Source organism: Vicia villosa, linkage group LG1 (genome assembly GCF_029867415.1).
Source record: "Vicia villosa cultivar HV-30 ecotype Madison, WI linkage group LG1, Vvil1.0, whole genome shotgun sequence".
Classification (NCBI taxonomy): Eukaryota; Viridiplantae; Streptophyta; class Magnoliopsida; order Fabales; family Fabaceae; genus Vicia; species Vicia villosa.
This window is the reverse complement of record NC_081180.1, coordinates 186,817,185-186,840,444: the sequence shown is the minus strand read 5'-3', so window position 1 is coordinate 186,840,444 and position 23,260 is coordinate 186,817,185. Positions and strand designations below refer to the sequence as shown.

The 23,260-nt window shown below is 30.5% G+C and overlaps 1 protein-coding gene across 6 annotated transcripts; it reads right to left on the bottom strand.

Annotated features, from left to right (window-relative positions):
- Positions 1-4,552: 4,552 nt before the first annotated feature.
- Positions 4,553-14,020, bottom strand: LOC131644739 (E3 ubiquitin-protein ligase ORTHRUS 2-like). Of its 6 annotated transcripts, none has more exons than XM_058915318.1 (14): positions 13,728-14,020; positions 13,526-13,628; positions 12,065-12,205; positions 11,814-11,935; positions 11,149-11,326; positions 9,878-9,998; positions 7,657-8,079; positions 6,844-7,394; positions 6,597-6,696; positions 6,417-6,478; positions 6,207-6,309; positions 5,715-5,865; positions 5,377-5,594; positions 4,553-4,887 (listed from the first exon to the last, which is right to left on the bottom strand). In XM_058915318.1, exons 7-14 carry the CDS (start codon positions 8,038-8,040, stop codon positions 4,837-4,839), a joined length of 1,620 nt encoding a protein of 539 aa, XP_058771301.1. In that variant the 5' UTR covers positions 8,041-8,079; positions 9,878-9,998; positions 11,149-11,326; positions 11,814-11,935; positions 12,065-12,205; positions 13,526-13,628; positions 13,728-14,020; the 3' UTR covers positions 4,553-4,836. The 6 variants fall into 6 exon arrangements, with proteins under 6 accessions (XP_058771301.1, XP_058771302.1, XP_058771303.1 ...); XM_058915319.1 differs by having other exon boundaries at positions 11,149-11,317; XM_058915320.1 differs by having other exon boundaries at positions 11,149-11,935; positions 13,728-13,787; positions 13,882-13,995.
- Between the last annotated feature and the right edge of the window lie 9,240 nt (positions 14,021-23,260).

Below are 23,260 nucleotides of genomic sequence, written 5' to 3'. Positions count from 1 at the left end.
TATTAAATAATATAATATTCTAATATATTATTAATTCACGTTAATATATATAGCTGGCAGAATACATAGTTGTCATTAGTTGATAGTGTAAAAATAATTGACAATTTCAATGCACCATCCATTTTCTCATATATATATATATATATATATATATATATATATATATATATATATATATATATATATATATATATATATATATATATATATATATATATATATATATATATATATATATATATATATATATATATTAATTAAAATATATATATATATATATATATTAATTAATATATATATATATTAATTAATATATATATATATATATATATATTTTAATTAATACCGACGAAGTTTTTTTTAAAATGGGTGTTTCCGGAGATGCATCTACGGAAGTTGGGGGGCATAAAGGAAATTTTGTTTGGTGTCTAAAAGATCAATGGGATGCATTGAGAAATCGTCAACCATGTTTGGGGGTGTTTTTCACGTAGTCGCTATTCCATATGGTGCCACCTTCTTTGTAAAAAAAAAAATTAGTTACCTGCGGTAAAATATTTTAATGTCCGATCAGCAAGTAAATTCGCAGGTAAATCCGTAAGTAACAATAAATTCTATTGAAATTTTTTTTGAAAAAAAATAGGAGGTGCAATATAGAATGGCCAAACATGATTATTGAGGTAATATTTTTGAAACATGAGTTACTTATAGATTTTTAAAAAAAAATTGGTTATTATAAAAAATCTACAATACCCATTCTCAAAATTTTCAATACCTTTTATTAATTTTATTTTTCAAATTTTTTATACCTTTTACTTCATTAAAAAATTAAAATGAAAATTTAAAAATAACACAATTCACATTAAAACATTAATTAATATAATAATATTAAATAATTAATCATTAAATATAATAATTAATTATTTAAAAAAATTTAGACAAAAATTACTATTATTTTAAGAAAATAGTTAAATTTGCAGCAAAATCCGCAGGAAACTTTCCTGCGGAATTACCTGCGGATTCTGTATTATCGTTTGGTCTTAATAAAATAATATACCTGCGGAGTTACCTGCGGATTTTGCATTAGAGTTTCGTTTTCTATTTGAAATATACAAACCGAAGCAAAATCCGCAGGTATTCCTGCGGAATTTTCTGCCAATTCTTATTCCGCAGGAATATTTACTTTGTTTAAGAAAGTCCCAGGAAAATCCGCAGGTAAACCTGCGGAATATTTTCCGCAGCAAATTCCGCAGGTAATACGTGTATTTCTAGTAGTGAGTGGCAAGTGCAAGTTTTAACGGTGCTATGTATTAAAAGTCACTCTTCCATGTCAAATATTCTGATAACTCCTTTTCACAATACCTTATATGAAAGGGGTAAAATACCTATTAATCGTTCATTTAATAATTGATACATTAACTAAAACCACAAAAAAAAACCAAAATTTTAATAATTGATACATTAACTAAAACCCCAAAAAAAAACCAAAATTTTACCTTCAATGAAACTTGAACCCGAAATAAAGCATAATTCAAGCACCTGCTACAAGTTTCTTTTGTTTAATTCTTTCCTACAAATATATTTATTACAAATTTAATTTCCAAGATTAAAAAAAAGTATATTTCAATTATTTTTCTCTTTTCATTTACACTTTTATTTTACATATTTTATATTTAATAATATTAATATCTTATTTTAATATTTACTTCATATTTAAGAAATTATTTATTTCAAAATAAATATGTCAAAATTAACAAAATATGTAAATTTTATTTGAAGTTTTACTATCAACATGTATCAAGTATAGTTAATATTTTAAATATGTGAGTTATATCATCAAATAAAATTTATACTTAATACATTTTGAATAATGTATTAATAAAATATATTCAACATGAACTTAATAACTCAAAAATATATTAGTCAACAATATATTCAACATATTGTATAGAAAGATATATGTTGTTCATTTAAGTTATACATGTTCATGTATATGAAATAAAATAAAAATTAGGCATGGATGAACTAAAAAAAAACATTATTTGTAAATTTCAAATAACAAATTTCATAAAAATTAAAATTATAAGAAACTCTATTTTAAATTTACAAATTAAAATTTCAAATTTCAAATAAGAATATATTGTATGTAGTTTAAACTTTTTATAAATTAATATATAATATACATAAACACATATTTTGTTTATTTTGATATATTAATATCATTCTTATTTTTTTAATAACTTATATTCATATTTAAACAAATTTAAAAATAAATTAAAATTACTAAAGTTATACTTTTAAACTAAATTCATAGGTTTGAACTAAAAATATAAGTGAGTGGGAGAAAAATAATTGAAATAGAAGCGTAAGTGAGAGAAGGAGAGAGATAATTAGTATAGAAGTATAATTGAAATTCTATATTTTATTATTTGGATGTGTTTTATAAATTATTTATATCTATTTTTAAATAATTTATAATTTTTTTTTATTATTTAAATGTGTTTAAATAATATCTACAAGTAATTTTAGTGTGCGTGATTTTTATTTGAAAATTTATTATCAAAATGTATCAAGATTGTAAAATATACTATATTATTAATATTTTAAAATTGTAAACACATATTTTGTTCGTTTTGATATATTTATTTTTAAATAAATAATTCTTCAATGTGAAATAAATATTAAAATAATAAGTTAATATTTCAAATAAAAGTGTAAGTGAAAGAGAGATAATTGAAATAATTAAAAAAAAAATTTTAATATTTAAAATTAATTGTGTAATAAATATATTTTTGAAAATTATTTTAACAAATGAAACAAGTAGCCTAGTGGTTAGGTGCTTGTTTAATGTATGAGTGAAAAAAATTGATTTCACAATTTCTTTTTACAGAGAAAAAACAAAAGCACCTATATGATATAAAACAAAAGTGTTATTAACCTAAAACATAATTAATATTTTATTAATTTAGTAAATATTTTCAAAAAGAATTAATTAAATCCAATAACATAAATATACTTTCTTGAAAATTAAAATATAGTCAAAATTATATAACTTTTTAAAAAGTTATATTTTAGAAATCATTTTCTTTTAAAGTTATTTACAATAATTTTAAATTTAAGTGATTTTTTTGAAATTTTTATATTATAAAAAAGTTCAAATAACAAGATAATATACTTAAAATAATATTTATAAAAAGTATATAAATTAAACTAAATTTTCATTTAAAATATTTTTTAAAAAAAATTATAAACTTTTTTCAACAAAAATATATATAAAATTTATTCAAAATAGCTTTAAATTTAATTAATTTATTATGAAAATTATTTATGTGAACTAAAATAAACAGTACAAATAATTCATTAAATTTTTTTAATATGTTGAATAGATTGAATTTATCTATAATTATAAATAAATAGATTGAATTTATCTATAATTATAAATAAATAGATTGAAGGATAAATTTTTATAGTAGTGACACTATTGGAAAGTATTTTCTTTATTTGTTTGTTTTTTATAATTATTTTTTTTAATATAAAAATTTCATCTAGATGATAAATGTACAAATTTATAAATGATATTTAATTATTTTATTATGAAAGTAATTTATTAGAATTAAAATAAATATTGAAGTAATACATTGAATTTTTAAAATATATTGGCTAGATTGAATTTAGACTAAATTACAGTTTTAATCCCATTATTTTGACCAACTCACAAAATCAATTTCTCTATTTATTTTTTAAACAATTTTGATCTCTCATGTTCTTTTTTTTTTCAAAAAGCGTTGTTTCTCTATTTATTTTTTAAACAATTTTGATCTCTCATGTTCTTTTTTTTTCAAAAAGCATTGTTGTGTACTATTTTTTAGATACGTTGCATATTTTTGTTGTGTACTATTTTTTAGATATGTGATATACTTTTATTGACTTGACATAAGAAATATTAATTTTTTATTTTCAGCGACATTTTCTTCCTTCAAACGTCTTCTTCATCTTCTTTCTTCATCTTCTTTCTCTCGGCATGTTTGATCTTCATCTTCTTTCTCTCGGCATGTTTGATCGTCTTCATTCTCTAGAAAATGGTCTTTTTTTTCTCTCTTGCTCAGAAAGAATGACACGTATAAAAATTTAGAACGAAAAATGAAATGACATCAAAAATATTTAAAAAATAAATAGGAAAACTGATTTTGTGAGATGGGCAAAATAAAAGGAAAGTATTATTTAGTCTTGAATTTATCTATAATATTGACTGCATTGAATTTATCTATAATTATAAATAGATAGACAATTATAAATAGATATACAGGAAAATAATTTTTTTTATTAGATTAATAGACCAAATTGACATCCTAGTTTTTATGCTTCAAATTCATGAAGTTCAATCTCTAAAAAATGTCATCTGGTTTTGGTTCAGGTTCAGTTTTAAGATCTTAAAAGTAGGCCTTTAAAGAATCTTATATAAAAGTATAGTTTGATAGGAAGATACTAAAATATAAAATGCATCCACTCCTTCTCAAGTTTAAAATGACACTTTGGAAAGGCAATACCAAATAAATATCAAATAAATAGCAATTCCCAAATGTAGTAAATATCTTCTCAAATAACTCGATGTCAGGACTCACCTCGGAATCAGATTAAGCGGTCCAATGACCAGATACTGGTGGTAAAAACAAACAAAAAAAATCTTCTCAAACAACAACAAGTTTAATGCAAATCCAAAATAAAACAAGACAATCAAATCCATAACCCATCCATAATTGCAAGCCATTAGTTTCCTTTCCAGTTTCACATCATCAATATGTTTCTTCACGATCCCTACAGCCTTGGCATCAGCACCAATTAAAAATCTCTCTGGAGTGATTCTATGACGCCCTTCATGTCTGTGTTAACCTATTAAAAACCATAAATAATAAGCAAAATAAGACTTTTATCTCACTAAATATTTGAAACAAAACTTGAAGCATTATCAAATGCACATATACTTCTAATAATATTAAGTACCTAGAGATATGACACAAAAAATCAAACATTATCAGATCCATATGTCACCAATATTAAGACTTCATAATAAACACTTAATTCCATATTGAATTTCATATTTTCAGATATAGGTTTAAAAATTTATTGGTAAATTTGGAATACTGGTCATTTCATAGTAAATTAGGAATACAATTAAAAGGAATTCCAACAAGGATGATAATCCATTTATTATATGGTTGGTGCAAATACAAGTCCAAATACGAATATTTATTAATCACATTATTACAAATATTCAATGCAATCCAATGGCTAAAAATAACGATAAAACTAACAATGTCGACTTCAAAGTGAAATCTTAAGGTAATCATTTATTTTAATTTAAAAGAAGTTCAGCATTACCTTTAAAATCGGAAGGTAATCTACGATGTCAGTTGAACAAGTAGGACATTTCATGATGTTTTTCTTTGTCCGCAAAGCAAATCCACTTTGAGATGCCCTCTCCCTTATATAACTTTGGCCTGAAAAGACACCTTCCAAGCAGGCTTTGCAAAAGTTGTGTGCACAAGGTGTAGTAAGAGGGGAAGCCAACACCTTGTGGCAGATAGTGCAACCAAGCTCTACAAAAACATGAACCCAATGTCACAATGTATTAACTTATTATATTGTTCTTACAACAACAACAACATCATATAATAAAAAAGAAACAAGGTGAATAGTTATCACCGAGGATCATATACCTTTCAAAAGCCTATCCTTGATTTTTAAGGACACCCTTCTTGCTTTTTCCACATCAAATTTTATTTTTGTTTCATCAATAGGATCCACAATGTTCACCGGTTTCTTACTTAGTGGTGGAGGCTTCTTCCATAGCCAACATCCTTTTTCCTCCTGAAAATTTAGACAAATGCACATACTGATAGACCTTATAAAAACTATGCAACAACTAAGTTGGGAAAAAATTTGCTTTTATTTGAATGATACACCATTTGACTGTATGACCATCAATTCACCCTTTATTTGACTTTTAGCTTCTTTTGGGATACAACCTTTAAGTATTTCAGGTGTAAACATGTAGGAAATTTTTTTTCCAAAGCCTAAACAATTGTGATTATCATGTCTTACAAAGAACAAAAATAATGTTTAAAATAATAGATAGATTTAATAAACAGGACTGAAAGAAACCATTTAAGAAATCAAAGGAAAACATATCAGTAGAAAATGCCACTTACATCAAAATCCCATGATGGATCACCCTTCCTTTCAGTAATATCAACTGCACCGTTCAACTCCTCAATTATAGGTAGTGGACAAAGACGATCTCCGGATAAATCACTTTAGGTCAACAAAATGAATTTAAGTGATCAATTTTTATACCTCTACTTGTATTATAGTAAAAATACACCATACGTAGGAAAAAATTTGAGGAACAAAAAACCAACCTTGTCCATGGAGCAGGCTCATTGTCACACCTCACAAACAGATATCTACAAACCTTATGACCCTATGACAAATATATTTCTTGTTAACAATAAAGCTCAATATTGATAATTTGTTGGGCTTCAACCAATGTACTTGGATAAATGGAATGGATAATGATTACAAACAAAAATCACACTTACTTGTTTTCCAATTTTGCGCCACCATTTTTCAATTCTATAAACCCCATCGTATCGCACTCCTGCTTTGGGAGCATAAGAGGAACGTTTCTTTTTGTGGGACCTAAACCAAATAAATGAATTTACAAACAAAATACTATATAAATTTACACAAATCTTTGTAAAAATTCATCATATTATAACATTGAAATTTAAAACTAAGCTATTAAAGAACAAATCAATTGAATTTATAATAAATAAGAAGACAAACCTTACAACGCGAATAGGATAACCTTTTTGGCAACTGAGTCTGAAAGCCTCATTCTTTCTCTCAGATTTTTTATCAAAGAACTGATTTTTGTTGGTACGTTTGCTACCACTAAGATCTCTTCCACTACTTCCACTATAAAGAAACCAATTACCATGATCTATGTCGTCAATGTAACCACCAGATAGAGCAACAGATTGAACACCATGAGAACTCTGTCCAGCAGTCCTGGCATCGTGGGGAAAATGAGCACCCCATTGCATGCATTCCATCAAACTCTCCCATGTATCACCAACAAGAACCCCCCGTTTTCTAGTTGGATCATTCTCAGCAACAATCGGTCCAAAATGATCTTTTGGAATCGTCACAAATATCTTCCCATGAGCAACACTCTCTGATCTAGCCATTTGAATGGTGGTCGCCAGTTGTACATTGATTTGTGGATCACTCGCCATCTTCGCTGGAATTTCAGTCCTACAATTCGAGCAATTGCGTTTTCCTTGCTTAACCCATTTCTCAAAACACTTCAGGCAAAAATTGTGCCCGCATGGTGTCTGAACCCCCAACAACAACAAATAAGAAATTTCAATTTCAAAAACAATAATTCTAATAGACCAAATGTTTTAACACATTTCAGTGAAGATCAAATTGTTTATATAACCTAACAAAAATAATTTTGATTGGGTCGTCTGAACGATTTGATTTCAAGATTTAAATATAATGTCACTGGAAATTGTCAAATAATCAAAACAAAAAAATATGTATATATTTTTTAATTGGTGAAGAAAAAATATAGAGAAAATGAAAGAAACTAACAGTGATAGGTCTCTCAAGCAAGGTCAAGCAGATAGAGCAGTTAAGCTTGCTATTGAATACATCAAACACCTCATTGGATTTGTTGTTGTTTTCAATAGGTTGTTTAGAAGATCCACCAATGAGTACTTGACGTTTTTTAGCCTTTTCTTCACTGGTAAGTGAAGTATCATTCTCGATGGCATGGATGGTAGAGACAAGACCACGAGCGATAGGAGTAGCAGGTGCATCAGCAACGTGGTTGTTGTCCACTGGTTGAGAACAATCAATGCATATCCAATCAAAGATTGTCAAGGGAAGGAGAGGTAAACATGGAACATGCCATGGAGTTGCACATGTTCTGCAATGAAGAATGTCAATTTCTAGAGGCGTCTGGTTGCAGATCATGCAAACACCAACAGAATCGCAGGGAAGCTGCTTGTTGCGCTGCTGTGCCATGGGGATGAAATGATTATCAATTTTACACTCTTTTTCTTTTCCCCCTCTATGTTTTAGTTGTTTTTTAATACTTCCTTCTTATCCTTTTTTTCTTATTTTTTCCCTTCTTTTTCAATGTTCAATGGCATTCATTTAACTACAAAAATATTATATATATTCATTTGTTTGACTTTATATATATATATATATATATATATATATATATATATATATATATATATATATATATATATATATATATATATATATATATATATATATATATATATATATATATATATATATATATATATATATATATATATATATAAATATATATATATATAAGTAAAAAAAAGTTGTCCATGTCCATGAACATGCTGAAAAAAAATTATTTATTTATTTTATAGAAAAAATACTTAATATAACTTTTGTAGAAATAATTTAATAATTATTCACCCATAGTGCATAGAAATTTCAACCCACATATTCAACTTTCAAACATATTTTATCAATAAATATTTATATAGTTTTTTATAAATTGTTTTAATTTCTAATAATTAAAAGATTATACAAATTAATATATAATCTTTTAATCATAAAATCTTTTTAATACTTCCTTCTTATCCTTTTTTTCTTATTTTTTCCCTTCTTTTTCAATGCTCAATGGCATTCATTTAACTACTAAAATATTATATATATATTCATTTGTTTGACTTTATATATATATATATATATATATATATATATATATATATATATATATATATATATATATATATATATATATATATAAGTAAAAAAAGTTGTCCATGTCCATGAACATGCTGAAAAAAAATTATTAATTTATTATATAGAAAAAATACTTAATATAACTTTTGTAGAAATAATTTAATAATTATTTACCCATAGTGCATAGAAATTTCAACACATTCAACTTTCAAACATATTTTATCAATAAATATTTATATAGTTTTTTATAAATTTTTTTAATTTCTAATAATTAAAAGATTATACAAATTAATATATAATCTTTTTAATACTTCCTTCTTATCCTTTTTTTCTTTTTTTTCCCCTTCTTTTTCAATGTTCAATGGCATTCATTTAACTACTAAAATATTATATATATATTCATTTGTTTGACTTTATATATATATATATATATATATATATATATATATATATATATATATATATATATATATATATATATATATATATATATATATATATATATATATATATATATATATATATATATATATATATATATATATATATAAGTAAAAAAAGTTGTCCATGTCCATGAACATGCTGAAAAAAAATTATTAATTTATTATATAGAAAAAATACTTAATATAACTTTTGTAGAAATAATTTAATAATTATTTACCCATAGTGCATAGAAATTTCAACCCACATATTCAACTTTCAAACATATTTTATCAATAAATATTTATATAGTTTTTTATAAATTGTTTTAATTTCTAATAATTAAAAGATTATACAAATTAATATATAATCTTTTAATCATAAAATGTAAACAAATATCTAAGCAAAACTCATTGAGTGACCATGTTATAAAAAAACATAAATCGTCAACCAACCGTAAATCAAAGCTTATGTGATAAAAAATGTTGTGTGGCAACACTAAAGGAGAAAAGGAACAAACAAAAAAGCAATGACATAAACCAACATAAAGGTTGGTCTCCGTCTTTTAGATTGCTTGCTTCTTCTAACTTAAATAAACATTCTTCCAACTAAGTTTCCCATAATAATCACAATAACAATAACATTGTATAATTACCTTTGTAACTAGTAACACCAAGATCCAATTATGTCTCTAAGAACTTGAACTTGATGCTTTTGTTTCTACTCTCTCTCAAGCACTTTAGGACCTACCGGTTTTGGTTCTGGCCACTAATCACCTTTATTGACAAAACATGAAGATAAGAATTCCTTGTGATTTTTAATTTTACAACATTGTAGCAAATAATGAAGGTATAGTAGAGATTTGATCCTCAAAAATAGAAATGTTAATGCGATAATTCCATAATCTCTTACTGAATTAAAGACCCAAATCAAAATATCCATTGCATCTAAAGGTAGCTTAAGAGTAGTTCAACAAGCAATGCAAACACCAACAACACAAATGTATTTAAGAAGACAATTGTATTAGGAATTCAGCATATCACCCTTTGGACCATTTTCTGTTCAGTTTAACTGCTACTTCTACACTATAATTGAATGCTTCTTATAGAACCCGTAAAATCAAGGTACCCAAACTGTATACTATTGAATGTAAAAAATGAGTTCAAAAGCTCTATAATGGTGAAAATGGAAAAAGAAAAGTAAACCAGAGATCTATGGATTCTTAAACTAGGGAGAATTCTTTCCTAAGTGTTTTCTAACAAACTTTCTCAATGACTTTAACATATTTTATGTGTAAAGTCTTCTTGTTTTACAAGTGCATATCATATAGCCTATATGAACTTGAAGCAATTGTAGAAAACAAAATTCATAGTTCAAATTTGATGGAGGACTAGTATAACTAACTGACATGAATAGACAATTAGTTGGTTAAAATCACCTAAAACATTAGCAAGCCAAGTGCAACAATGAAATATATAGAAGTTGTAATAAGTAACTAGCTAGATAGCTATGCTAGTATAAACTCAATACTCTAAAATATGATTTTCTTGTCAAACTTAATTTATTAAGTGAGTAATCAAGTGTGAACTTTTCAAACAAATTGAACATTGTTTTTTTCCTTAAAAGGATATGTAAGGAACTTATTATGAATGAATGGGCAACAAAATTACCTATTTCTAAAACACTCCAATTCAAAAGCATGCACAATTTAAGTGATAAGGCTCTTGCTTTCTAGTCCAGTATTGGATGCAAGGTCCAATTACAATGAAATTTTTAATAATTATAAGAGATCAACTAATGAGCAATAGAAATCATGGATGTATGTACTCCATGTGCCTTTAAAGTTCAACAAACAAAGGGAAGAGAAAAACTAAATAAAAAAAATGTAGAACAAAGCAGAAAACCATCTTTTATTGATTAGATTACCTAACATGAAACAACGATGGTATAGAAGGAGCCAAGAAACAACGATGGTATAGAAGGAGCCAAGAAGCAAAGGTACTAGAACTGTGCAGAAGGAACAGGCAGCATCGTGTGCAGGAACTGGAATAGTGTAGAAGGAGACAGAAGCATCGCGCCCAAGAATTGGACCATCCTAAACATTCTATCATTACAATAAATTAAGACCACCAATTAAGAAGAATATGTTGGTAAAGCATAGAGACAATTCCCCAATCTTAGTACTAAAAAATTTAAAAATGTTTGGACTGATATTTGAGTTTTTATAACATCTTAACCTTTTGCCTTGTCAGTTTACGACCAATTTTGACGTCGAAAGTTTAACTTAAGACCCTTTAGCTTGATGCAGATGCTGATACAATAAAGTTTACTTAAGACTGAAAAGTAATTATAAACAACAATAGTATAGAAGGTGTGACTATAATAACGTGATTTTCTGATCAAGATAAGCAACATAAGAAAATATCATAGATACCATGCCAACAAACATTCTATATCTAGCTGGATGTCCAGCATCTTCAATTAAATGAATAACAATAGTACACTTCTTTGCCATATCAACCAAGTCAAAACCACTCAGACAATCCACAATACTGCAATATATGAAAAAGAAGGAGCCAAAAAGCTTTTACCTCAAACCTGTGCATTGTTTTATCAAGAATTGCAACAACAATGAGAACAATCCAAACTAGTTTATCTTCAATCACAAAGAGGTCATTGCTATCATTAGCATAGCATGTGATCTTTCCCTTTCCTATTCCATTCATTGCAAACAATCAAGTGTCAGTTGTACAGAGTCACAAACAAACCTAAACACTGACAGAATAGAGGACAAAGTAAGCCGTATTAGTGACATTAAGGTACAAGATTGAGAGACACTTACAGCGAAAACTGGAGTTAGGAATTTCTCTTGAAAGAGAAAAGTATAGGCTCTTGCATTAGCCAAAGAAACCAATGCTTTCTCCTCAAGCTCTTCCACGGGAAGAGTCTTCCGAGCAGTCTCCCAGCATCTCTCAACTTCATACTGCAAGATATCATGACAATCAATCACAGTAACGGTTAGAAACCAGAATTGATAACTAGGAAAATTGACAGAAAAATGGTGTAAATGAGAAACAGTATTTTATTAATTGAATATTGAAGGAATTACATATAGGTACAACACCCAAATTTTGCCACAGCACCCAAAATTACATATAGACTTGTAAGTTTCCTACTCGTAACTAATCTCCCAAATTACATGAACGCATCCTCAATCCACTACTCAACTTTACATATTCAAGAAATGGTTCAACAGTCCTATCCTCTCACTACCACATCACCTACCGCTCACTAGAGTTTCCCTTCTTAACCCTTCTAGAATAAACTTTCCAGATCCTAGGCTCAACAGTGGTTAGGGATCAATTCTTTGTATGGGTCTGCTACGTATCTGACCAACTTATATGGCCAATACCAAATTTTTAAATGGGATTAAGTTCGAAAATACAGAAGAGAATTTAGGAGAGTGAAGGTCTGTTCATAATTAGGTGTCTGTTCAGAATATAAAGGGTATAGAATCTAACATTTAAATTTAAAAGATATAGAAAATAAAGTTGGATTAAACACTCAACAAGAACACGTGACTGTAATTTTAGTTTTAACCTATATTTGATTCTATAGCTTTAAGATTAGATTCTATTTGATTTTACTATGGGTCAAACAGTGCCAAAGAATCACTTGAAAGCAGTGCAATAGGTAGACCTAGAACCAGAAAGAGTAAATCATAAAAACAGAATCTATTTGGAGCATAATCTATAACTACCACACTTGCCTCTACACTATAAAACCCCTTCACATATAGACTTGAACTATAGTTGAAACTTGCAAGTCCAAAAGTATAAACACGACAATGAAAAGACAATAATTGAAGATACCAAAAATAAAGAAACTAGGGAAGCCATATAATCTATCATTTAAATGTTGAAGATACAAAAAATAAAGTTGGATTAAACACTCAACAAGAACATGTAATGACTATAATTTTAGTCTTAATCTATATTAGATTCTATGGCATTAAGATTAGATTCTATTGTGGTACAAGACACAGTCAAACAACACCAAAGAATAATTCGAAAGCAGTGCAATAGTCTGACCTAGAACCAGAACAATCAAACGAGAAAAACATAATCTATTTGGAGCATAATCTATGGAACATGAACCAAACTAGCACACTTGTCTATACACTAAAAACCCCCTTCACATATATCTATAGTTGAAACTTGCAGAGCTAAAAAAGTACTATATGAAAATGAGAATGAAAAGCCAATAATTGAAGGCTAAAAACAAGGTAAGACATTTTTTCTACCTCGTGACTCAAATCCTTTCCCCTTCCTCACATGATTCTTCATCAAATCTGCACCACTCGCCCAGTTATGGAATGCTGTAAAAAAATCTTCTCTTTCGAAACCCTAAACAACAGTGATAACCATCACATACAAACCCAAAGAAAAAAAATCCCCAAATCAGATTTGAATGAATAAAAGTAAATGAGAATGAGGGAAACATACTCATCTTGAACACGATGTTTGTCCATGGGGGTTTGAGAAGACATTGATGCGTTAGGGTTTCTGATTTTGGGTGATGCGGAATGTGTTTCTAATTAGGTTGGTTCAGTTAAGAGAGAAAAAAATATTTGAAGAAGAAGAAGAGAAGTGAAGTTACTATCTTTATGCATTCCATCAGATTGTTGACGGTCTCCATCGCTTCTATTCGACTATGTGACGTTCGTTCAGTTCCATAAGGACGTTTTTTCAAGTGTTACCATTGCAATTCCCACTCATTCAAAGTAAACTAGTGGGATCCTCAGATCAGCTGGTATTGATGCGGTAGGCAGACTTTTGTTTTTAAAATATAATAAAAATTTAAATATAATAAAAATTTAAATAAAATAAAATAGGCTTAAATGCACTTTTGGTCTCTGTAAGTTAGCGAGTTTTTGATTTTCGTTTATGTAAGTTATTTTTTTTGGTTTGAGTCCATATATTTCTTTTTCGTGTTCGTTTTAGTCCCTAAAGTTAAAATACACAGGAAATTTCGCAGGAAAATCTGCAATAAACCTGCAGACTTTCCTGTGGATTTTAACTTTAGGGACTAAATCTCAAGCAAAAAGTAAGATATAGGGACTCAAACCAAAAAAAATAACCTACCGGAACGAAAATCAAAAACTCGCTAACTTACATAGACCAAAAGTGCATTTAAGCCAATAAAATATAATTATTTTATCAAAATAGTTTATTATTTAAAAAATGGTGATGTCTAGAGTGGGGGCTCAATTAAGTTCTTCACCGATAATACATTTATATTATACTATTGGATATGATATATGATTCTAATTTGATAGAGACAAAGTTGGGAGCACGTGTACATCTCCTTACTCCATCATACCTCCATATCTTTCCACTTTCATGTTAGTTTTTTTAAAATAAAATTGTTTCTCCCTCACCTTCATCCCTTCCATAAAATTCTACATGCAATTATCGTATTATGTATAGAGCTTCCATAAAATTCTATCTGCAATCATGATATTTGTTGGATCACGATTTTAACAAGTTTGCCACCGAAGAAATTATCGGGTCGAGTCGCAGATCGGTACGCTTTCTTTAAGACGTTTCGCGGTACTGCCAAAATAATGCAAAGCAGCTCTTAATACCCACGACGCCTCTAGGATAAAATAACTCAGTTCTATACTATATGATTACTACTTGCACGGTAGATAATCGGTCTAGAAATACACCCTCAGATGGTTCTAACACCATTCAAATATGGTATAAATACCACTTCAGTATCTGGTATAACGATCAGTTGTAGTAATTTCTCAAACCAAGAGAAATTTCAATAATTCTCAAAAGAGAATCCAAGAAAAATTATACTTGATAATTTCTCAACTCAAACGAGGAGAAATTAACATTATTCTCTAAGGAGAATCCAAGAAAATAAGTTTTTGGTATGTTTTGGAATGAAACAAGTGACTTCCTTATATAATGAAGTAAACTAGCCAAGCTTTCTAATCTAAGCAATGTGGGACTAAGGAGTTTTTGCAACTAACATACAATGTGAGACTTGACTTAATGAACTTTTTCAATTCATCTCCCTATATTAGCAAGTAAGATTCCGATTCAACAAGAGTGGCATTATTGTCTTGAACTCTATCTCAAACATCAGACCCACACACAACCTTTTCTTAAGGTGTATTCTTATAGCTCGTGCTTTTAATGGCCCTGCACATGTATCCCGGTTTAGTGAAGGCTCTAGGAATTCTGCCTCGAAATTTCATAGGAACCGACCTCAGTTCCACAATCACATAGGTGAGTCTATCAAGAATACTCTTGTAGCCTAGGTACTCCATCATACAGAGTATAGATCTCATTAAGAGTTTCTATTATCTCATCCTCTTATTACTTCAGGATTCATGCTTCTCTTATTTACTCTAGCATGATCGCCTTATATTACTCACAACTTATTATTACCCATTGAACCTATTTCTTGGGATCTCCAATCATTTAGATCGGGTTACCATCATGAGCAACTCATTTCTATATAGGCATTAGTCCCATCTTTTTGGATGTAATATGGACTTTCTCTCTAGCTAATCCTTTTGTCAAAGGATATGCTAAGTTTTCATCAATGCGTACATGATCCACTCTTACAGCTCCTTTAGAGATACAATCTCTAACGGTGTTGTGCTTTCTTCTTATATGACGTCTTTTACCATTATAATAACGGTTCTCAATTTTTGTAATAGATGTGGTATTATCGTAGTGGATCAACACAACTGGCATAGGTTTTTCCCATAAAGGAATCTCAGCTAGCAAGCATCTTAACCAACTTGCTTCTTCACTAGCTGTGGCTAGTGTTATCATCTTAGACTCCATTGTGGACTGAGCCAGGATAGTCTGTTTCTTTGATTTCCAAGATACAACTCATTCAGTTATACTAAATATATAGCCACTAGTAGCTTTGAAATCATTGATCGGTCACCATTTTTATTAAGTTTCCGTCGTTTATCCGGCAAAAATTCATCATTTCGGTAACACATTCGGTTGTTTTATTGCTCTTATGTTAAGTTTATCATGTTTATTAATTTATAGTATTGCATAGCATTTTGTTTAAAGTTTATGTCAAAAGAGCATCTTTATGCCTTTGTTTGGTAGTGTTAGTGTTTCAGGTTGATGTGTTTGATCAGAGGAAACAATGGACGCAATTAGGGGACTTTGGAAGGCGGAGAGATGGAAGTTTATGAGGAATCAGGAAGAAAAACACGGGCACCCGTGTGAAAAAACACTGCCCATGTGGAAAAGCCAAGGGAAAGCACAAAAAGACATCAAGACAGTGGAAAAGCACGGGCACCCGTGTGAAAAAACACTGCCCGTGCTTTTGGGCCTGATGCAAAATTCCAAACCACGTGAATAAGAAAATAAACACGGGAACCCGTGTGAAAAAACACGGCCCGTGCTTTTGGGTGCGGACAGAAACTTCACTGTTTGATCTATTTTACTCTGTCTTGTATTAAGGGTACTTTGGACTTTTTGCTGACACTAAGATTGATACTGAAGCTACTTAAACGAAGTTTATGTAAGGAAAAATGGACTTTTTGGCGAGGAGAAGACACGATTGAAGATTGGAGAAAACAAGGGTTTGGGAGAGAAGAAGGTTTTCATGAACGGAAGCGATTGAAGATCAACTTTCATCTCAATTCTTGTAATGTCTCTATTTTATATTTTGTTTTCTTTGAACAATATGAGTAACTAAACCCTAATGTTAGGGGGTCTCCCTGATTTGATTCTGTAATGATTTTGAATTCTTGAGTTCATCAATAGATTTGTTTTCTTATTTAATTTAATTGTACAAGGTTTTTATGCTTTCTTTGTCGGACCAACAAGATTGATTTACGGTTAACAACCAGCTGGACAGCGGTTGTTAAGGTTTTTGTACGATTAGACTATAGTAGATATCACCTAGGACTAGGGATACCCTATAGTTACCGGTTAACTCTTGATAACATAAAGGCTTGATTTCATCATAATTCTCTAAGGACTTAGGATTTATGATGAATGTTCAAAGGTTTTCCCACTAAGGACTTAGGGGAAAATACTCTAAAGGGCGGTAATTAAAGGTTATGAACTTGTTGAAGAAATCAAAATTCAAGGTTATTACAGGGCAAATCATACACTTTACCCTAGCATGCTCTCATATTTGTTAAAACCACTTAGTCAATTTTCTGTCATTTTTATTTATTGTTAATTTATAATTGCAAATCAAAACTCTAATTATAGTTTTTGTTTAATTGAACCACTATTGAAACTCGATATTAACGTGCAGTCCTTGAGATCGATACTTTGGGATTTCCCATTATTACTATGTTGGCAGATTAGTACACTTGCTAATTTACCGATCAATCATCCGTTAAGGTGTTCCAATCTGCGTCATTGTACCCTTGTAGTACATCAGGAAATTTCTCATAATGTAGGCCAAGATCCATGATCCTTTTAAGGTACCTCGTGACTTGCTCAATAGCTTATCAGTGCTTGTTGCTCGACCTACTCGTAAATCTGCATAACAATCCTACGACATATGCAATGTCGGGTCTAGTATAATCAGTGCCATACCTAAGGCTGTTAATGATGCTCGCATATTCAGTTTGTCTCACACTTTCACCAGTGTTCTTAAACAGTTTCACACTTGGATCATAAGGTGTGCACGCAGGTTTAGAATCAAAGTATTTATATTTCTTTAAGATCTTCTCCACATAGTATGATTGATCCAAAGAAATTCCTTGCTCGGATATCGTGATCTTGATACCAAGAATCTTGTGATCTTTCATTTCAAAGTTGTAGCACAACAATGATTTCATATTATTAATTGTCTGAATGTTTGATCCAAATATGAATAAATCGTCTACATAAAGACATATGATAGTGCATATGTGATTCTCGGATTTGTAAACACATTTGTCATTTTCATTCACTTTATACCCATTCGATATAATTAAGTTATCAAACTTTTCATGCCATTATTTAGGATCTTATTCTAATTCATGCAGAGACTTGTCTAACTTACAGACCTTGCTTTCTTATCTGTATATCACAAACTCTTCCGGTTGTTCCATATAGATTTTTTCCTCTAAGTCACCATTTAAAAAAGTTGTTTTAACATTCATTTGGTGTATTATTAAGTTATAAATAGCAGCTATTGAAATAAGTACCCTAATGGATGTAATCCTAGTGATTGGAGAGAAGATGTTGAAGAAATCTATATTTTCTCTGTCTAAAACCCTTGGCTACAAGGCGAGCCTTGTATTTATCAATTGTTCCATCAGGTTTTAGTTTCATTTTCAAAAGTCATATTTCAACCGATTGATTTGCAACCAGGAGGAACGTCTACTAAGCGCCAGGTCTTGTTAGATTCTAGGGATTCTATCTCATCGTTTATAGCTTCTTGCCATAAATCTGCATCCATAGATGACAAGGCTTCTTGAATATTTACTAGATCTTCTTCTACATTATAAGACGCATAATCAGGCCCATAGTCTTTAGAAAATCTTTGTCATACCCCAAAATTTGCCTAGCTTATTTCAAAATATTTTGGTTCAAGCACTGAGAAATAAGTTTGACTATCTCTCTCCTAAGCAATCAACCCACAACTAGGGTTTTGCTTCTCTCAAAGTAAAATCAGGTTTTGACCCCTCAAGTGGACCTCATGGCCTCTCACATGCCTCAAAGGATCCTCATGCCAAGTTTCAAGCTCTGACTCACAAGTTTGATCAATCAACTGTTCAAATGGACAACAGTCGACCAATTTGACCTAAAAGTCAATTGTGGTCAAATTACAGTCAAAGTTCATGATTTTTGGTCAACATCAACATTCTAATGTTTGATTCATCATTTGATCAAAGGTTGATCATGATTCATCAAGAAAAGATCCAAAATCCACAAAAGGACAAGTTGCTAAATTAGGGTTCTTAGGTAAAAGTCAACCCAACTTTGACTGATCATATCTCTCTCATACTTTATCAGAAATTCCTCAAACAAAGCTCATTCTCAAGGAAATTCAATTATCTACAACTTTGATGTTGGGCTCAAGGTCAAGAAATGCTTCCGCATAAGAGATATGAGCCGATACATTACAGGTCCTTCTAGAAGCTCGTAAAAAGCTGTTTTTTGTCAGACGCCATATCTTCAAGATAAAATCCACAAATGGAAAAAAGGTTCCAAAGTGGATTATAGAGGACATCTTGGGATTTCCAAAAAGTCCTAGATCATCTCCATATGACAAATATTGAATGAGTTATGGCTTGCACAAGTTGGGCGATTTTTGTGAAAAATGCACAAAAGGCAAATTGGTGAATTATGATATTTTGGACTATTGGGCCAAGGCCTTGGATCTCAAACATGTCCATGAGCTGAGTAAAGACTTTTAAATCAATTATTTTATTTTTATGACATTTATCTCATTTATTTGAATTTTTATTCTTTTAAATACTAAATAAATTAAATAAAATATGAAATAATTGAATTAAATCATGAGATTTGTTTTCCAAATATATCAAGTGATCCAAATATCATATATATCCTTCAAAATTCGTGCAAAGCATGATTGGAATAAGATTGGATTCAAAAAACCAATTTTAGAAAGATTTGTATACAAATTTCCAATCAAATATTTCCCCATGATCACAAGAGATTTGCTTGAAGATTATTGACCTAATTTCTTCTATTATAAATACTTATCAAGCACAGAAGAATAGGGGACGAAAAACCTAGCTCAAGAACACCTTCCACACTTCCAAAATTCAAAGGAACTAGGGCAAGATTTTTTTCTTGAAGCAGCCCCTCTCCATCAAAACTAATCATTCAAACATCTTCCTGGAGTACGAAAGAGTAAGAATGAATCAAGAGATTCACGCGGTAGCACCTAGAACGAACGTTCCATGCACATCACATGTCATACATTCTTGATTTTTTTTATATCATGTTTTATTGCGTTCCAATTGAATCTAATGTTTTTTTTTTTGTTTCTAACATGATTTAGGAAAATTCTGGGCAATTGGTTCAAAGCATGGGTGCGTGAATCCCATAACACGTTAGGGCTCAAAACTTACCTTCGTAGTATCTCAATTTCCAGACCGTTTTAGACTAAATGGACGTCACCATCGGATTCAGGAGAAGTTTTGCTAAGCTTTGAATTTTTGTAGAACAGGAAGGAAAGTCCGCAGGAAATTCCGTGGCAAAAATTGCAGCAATTTCCGCAGGTAAATTAAGGAAGACGATGAACAGTAGGCTTAGATTCCTTGACCGTTGCGTGGCGCGTTCCGGTTCGCTGGTCAATGGAAGCCTTTTCTCTCTCTCCCTATCATTGGTTGCGCATGACATCCCAAAGACCCACTTTGACTTATTTTGTTGAATTTTAGGTTTTGTTGTTTTTTTATATTTATTAATTCAGAGTGGTTATTATTAATGAATTATTATGCAGCGTGAGTGGCCAAAGGGAGAAGGATGCAACACACCAAACCTGGGTTCGAATCCCACCCAGGCAATTTATTTTTAACAAGAGTCTGCCTCCAGATCCAACGCAGCGCGCCCACGAGGACTCACGATACACCCTCACGCATGGCCTCCAGATTACTCTACAGGCTGATCCAACGTCAAAGAATCTGCAGTCTACCATACTCCCTCGAGGGACCAACCACACTAGATTCCAGTCCAGGTTTTCTTAAAAATTATTTTTATTGTTTTTGTTTATTTTCTTTTTTCTTTTCTTCTTTTTGTTTTTGTTTTAAATCTTTCTATAAATTCTTTTTTTCCTTTTTTCAAAGTAAACTCTTTTTTTATATATATAAAATCAAACTTTTTAATTTAATTAATTTAATTATTTAAAAATTAGGTTAGTTTAATTAAAACTAGAATTAATTAATTTAGTTTGTTTTAAAGATACATTTTCAAAAAAACCTTTTGCCTTACTCTTTTTTTTTCAAAACCTTTTCTATTTTAATTTATTTTATCAAATACCTTCTGTTTGCCTTGCCGTACTGGTATTCTATTAATTATTCTATTAACTGTGGTTAACTTGCCCCCATTTTGGGGTTTGCCTTTATTATTTTTATCATTTGCCTAATTTTGTATCTGCCCCAAAGCCTTGTAATGGCTTATTGTATTCCTTCTATATTTTGCCTCTATTTCCCTGCAGGTGTTTATTGTAATAGTTTAGGTTTATAATTCTTGCCTTTATTTTTCTGCCCACAGGTGTTTATTGTAATAGCGTAGGACTTTTAAATTCTGCCTTTAATTTCTGTATTTTTTTAACTGTGTGGTTAGTAATTCTAGGGAGTGCAAGCCTTGAATTAACCTAGAATAATTAATTACAAGATAAAATAACTGAATCTAACCACGTGATTGTACCACACACACACCTTTAGGGTAACCTCTCTTGTTTCCTGTTGCCTTATTATTTGTTGTCTTGTTGCCTTATTATTTGTTGCCTTTAAAATAGTCAAGTCCCTCGATCCCGAGGATACCTAAAGCAAATGTTGCCCTCAGTTCATTCATCATCAATTCTGTCCCTCGATGTTGCCTCGGTAAATGATGATTTGTCTCAATTGCTAAGGTATCCTCGCCTGTTGCCTAAAAGATTAAATGACTATTATATCCTTTCCTTAGACTACCTGCCCTCTTTATGATAGGGACAGTCCGTGGCGAACGATAATCTCGATGACCCTTTTCAAATCCAATAAAAGGACTACCTGCCCTCATTATGGTATGGATAACCCTTTCTCATTAAAGTCTAAAAGAACAATTTTCTAACTTAAGGGTAATTGCTTTTTAATTGCTTGCTCTTTTCCAAATTCAAATCCAAATCTTTTCCAAATCAAATTCAAAAAGACTACTGTAATACGGTGAACTGACTTTTTATAATCGAAAATGTCGCGGTTAAGCAAGAGTCGCCACCGACTTTTATTTTATCCAAATTAAATTAGAAAGGCTAAAAGAACAGGAAAAACCTTTTTGAAGAAAACAGGGTTCGGGGGGTAATTATGCAAAGGGAAGGTGTAAGGCACCCTTTGCATCCATGGTTTTCCATGGGCTCTTAATTGCTTTGCTCGTTTTGAAATCAAAAGTTTAGAAATGTATAGAAGATGAAGAAACAAGGACTTTAGCTCGTAAATGAGCGTAGCCTTGAAAGTGTTTAGAAAAGAAAAAGTTGATAAAAGACATTTTAGCCAGAGCAAGGCAATTAGGGGCAATTACCTTATAATTTGAAAAAAAAGAGTTCTTTTAGCCTTTCAGGGTGAAAGGGTCTATCCATGCCATAGAGGGCAGGAAGCCTTTCATTTGGAGGTAAACGGGTCATCGAAATATCCTTCGCCATAAGACTGACCCATACCATAGAGAAGGCAAGTAGTCTAAAGGGAAGGATCAGAACAGCCTTTTTCGTAGGCAACCAGAGGATACCTCAGCCTTTTCGTAGGCAACTTCCGAGGGTCGAGATCATTTTTTAGTGTATCGAAGGCAGCATCATTAGGGACCATGATCTTTAATCGAGGCAACATGGCTGAGGTATCCTCGCATTCGAGGGACATGGCTTATTCTGCAAAAAACACGAAGGCAACAGGCAACAGGCAACAAGGCAACAGAGAGGTTACCCCAAAAGTGTGCGTGTGTGCAACAACCACGTGGTTATAATCAAATATTTATCTTGTAATTAAATGACTCTAATTCAGTTCAAGGCTTGCACTCCCTAGGATTACTAACCACGCAATAGATAATAACAGTAATAATGGGGAAGGGAAATTGTAACCAGCGGAGGAGAGGGGAATTGAAGCCAGGGGATATAATTAAACAATTAAAACAGAAAATATTAGAGTTAGGGTTTAGTGTTACCAATACGCGTAGCTTTGGCATTCGACAAACCCTGAAAATTGGAAAAGAAAGAATAAACAGAGGGGTAAGTGCATTATCGGTTCGAGGGCAAACACAGTTAACCCAGAAAGCAAAAAGATAAAGGATTTAAATAAATCAATAAAAAAACAACTTAGCTTTGCATTTGA

Coding starts and splice junctions, on each gene's coding strand:
- LOC131644739 (XM_058915315.1), bottom strand. CDS start 8,091: ATGGCACAGCAGCGCAACAAGCAGCTTCCCTGCGATTCTGTTGGTGTT. Junction 7,395..7,656: donor TGCTTGAGAGACCTATCACT/GTTAGTTTCTTT, acceptor TTGGGGGTTCAG/ACACCATGCGGGCACAATTT. Junction 4,888..5,376: donor ATTACCTTCCGATTTTAAAG/GTAATGCTGAAC, acceptor GGTTTTTAATAG/GTTAACACAGACATGAAGGG.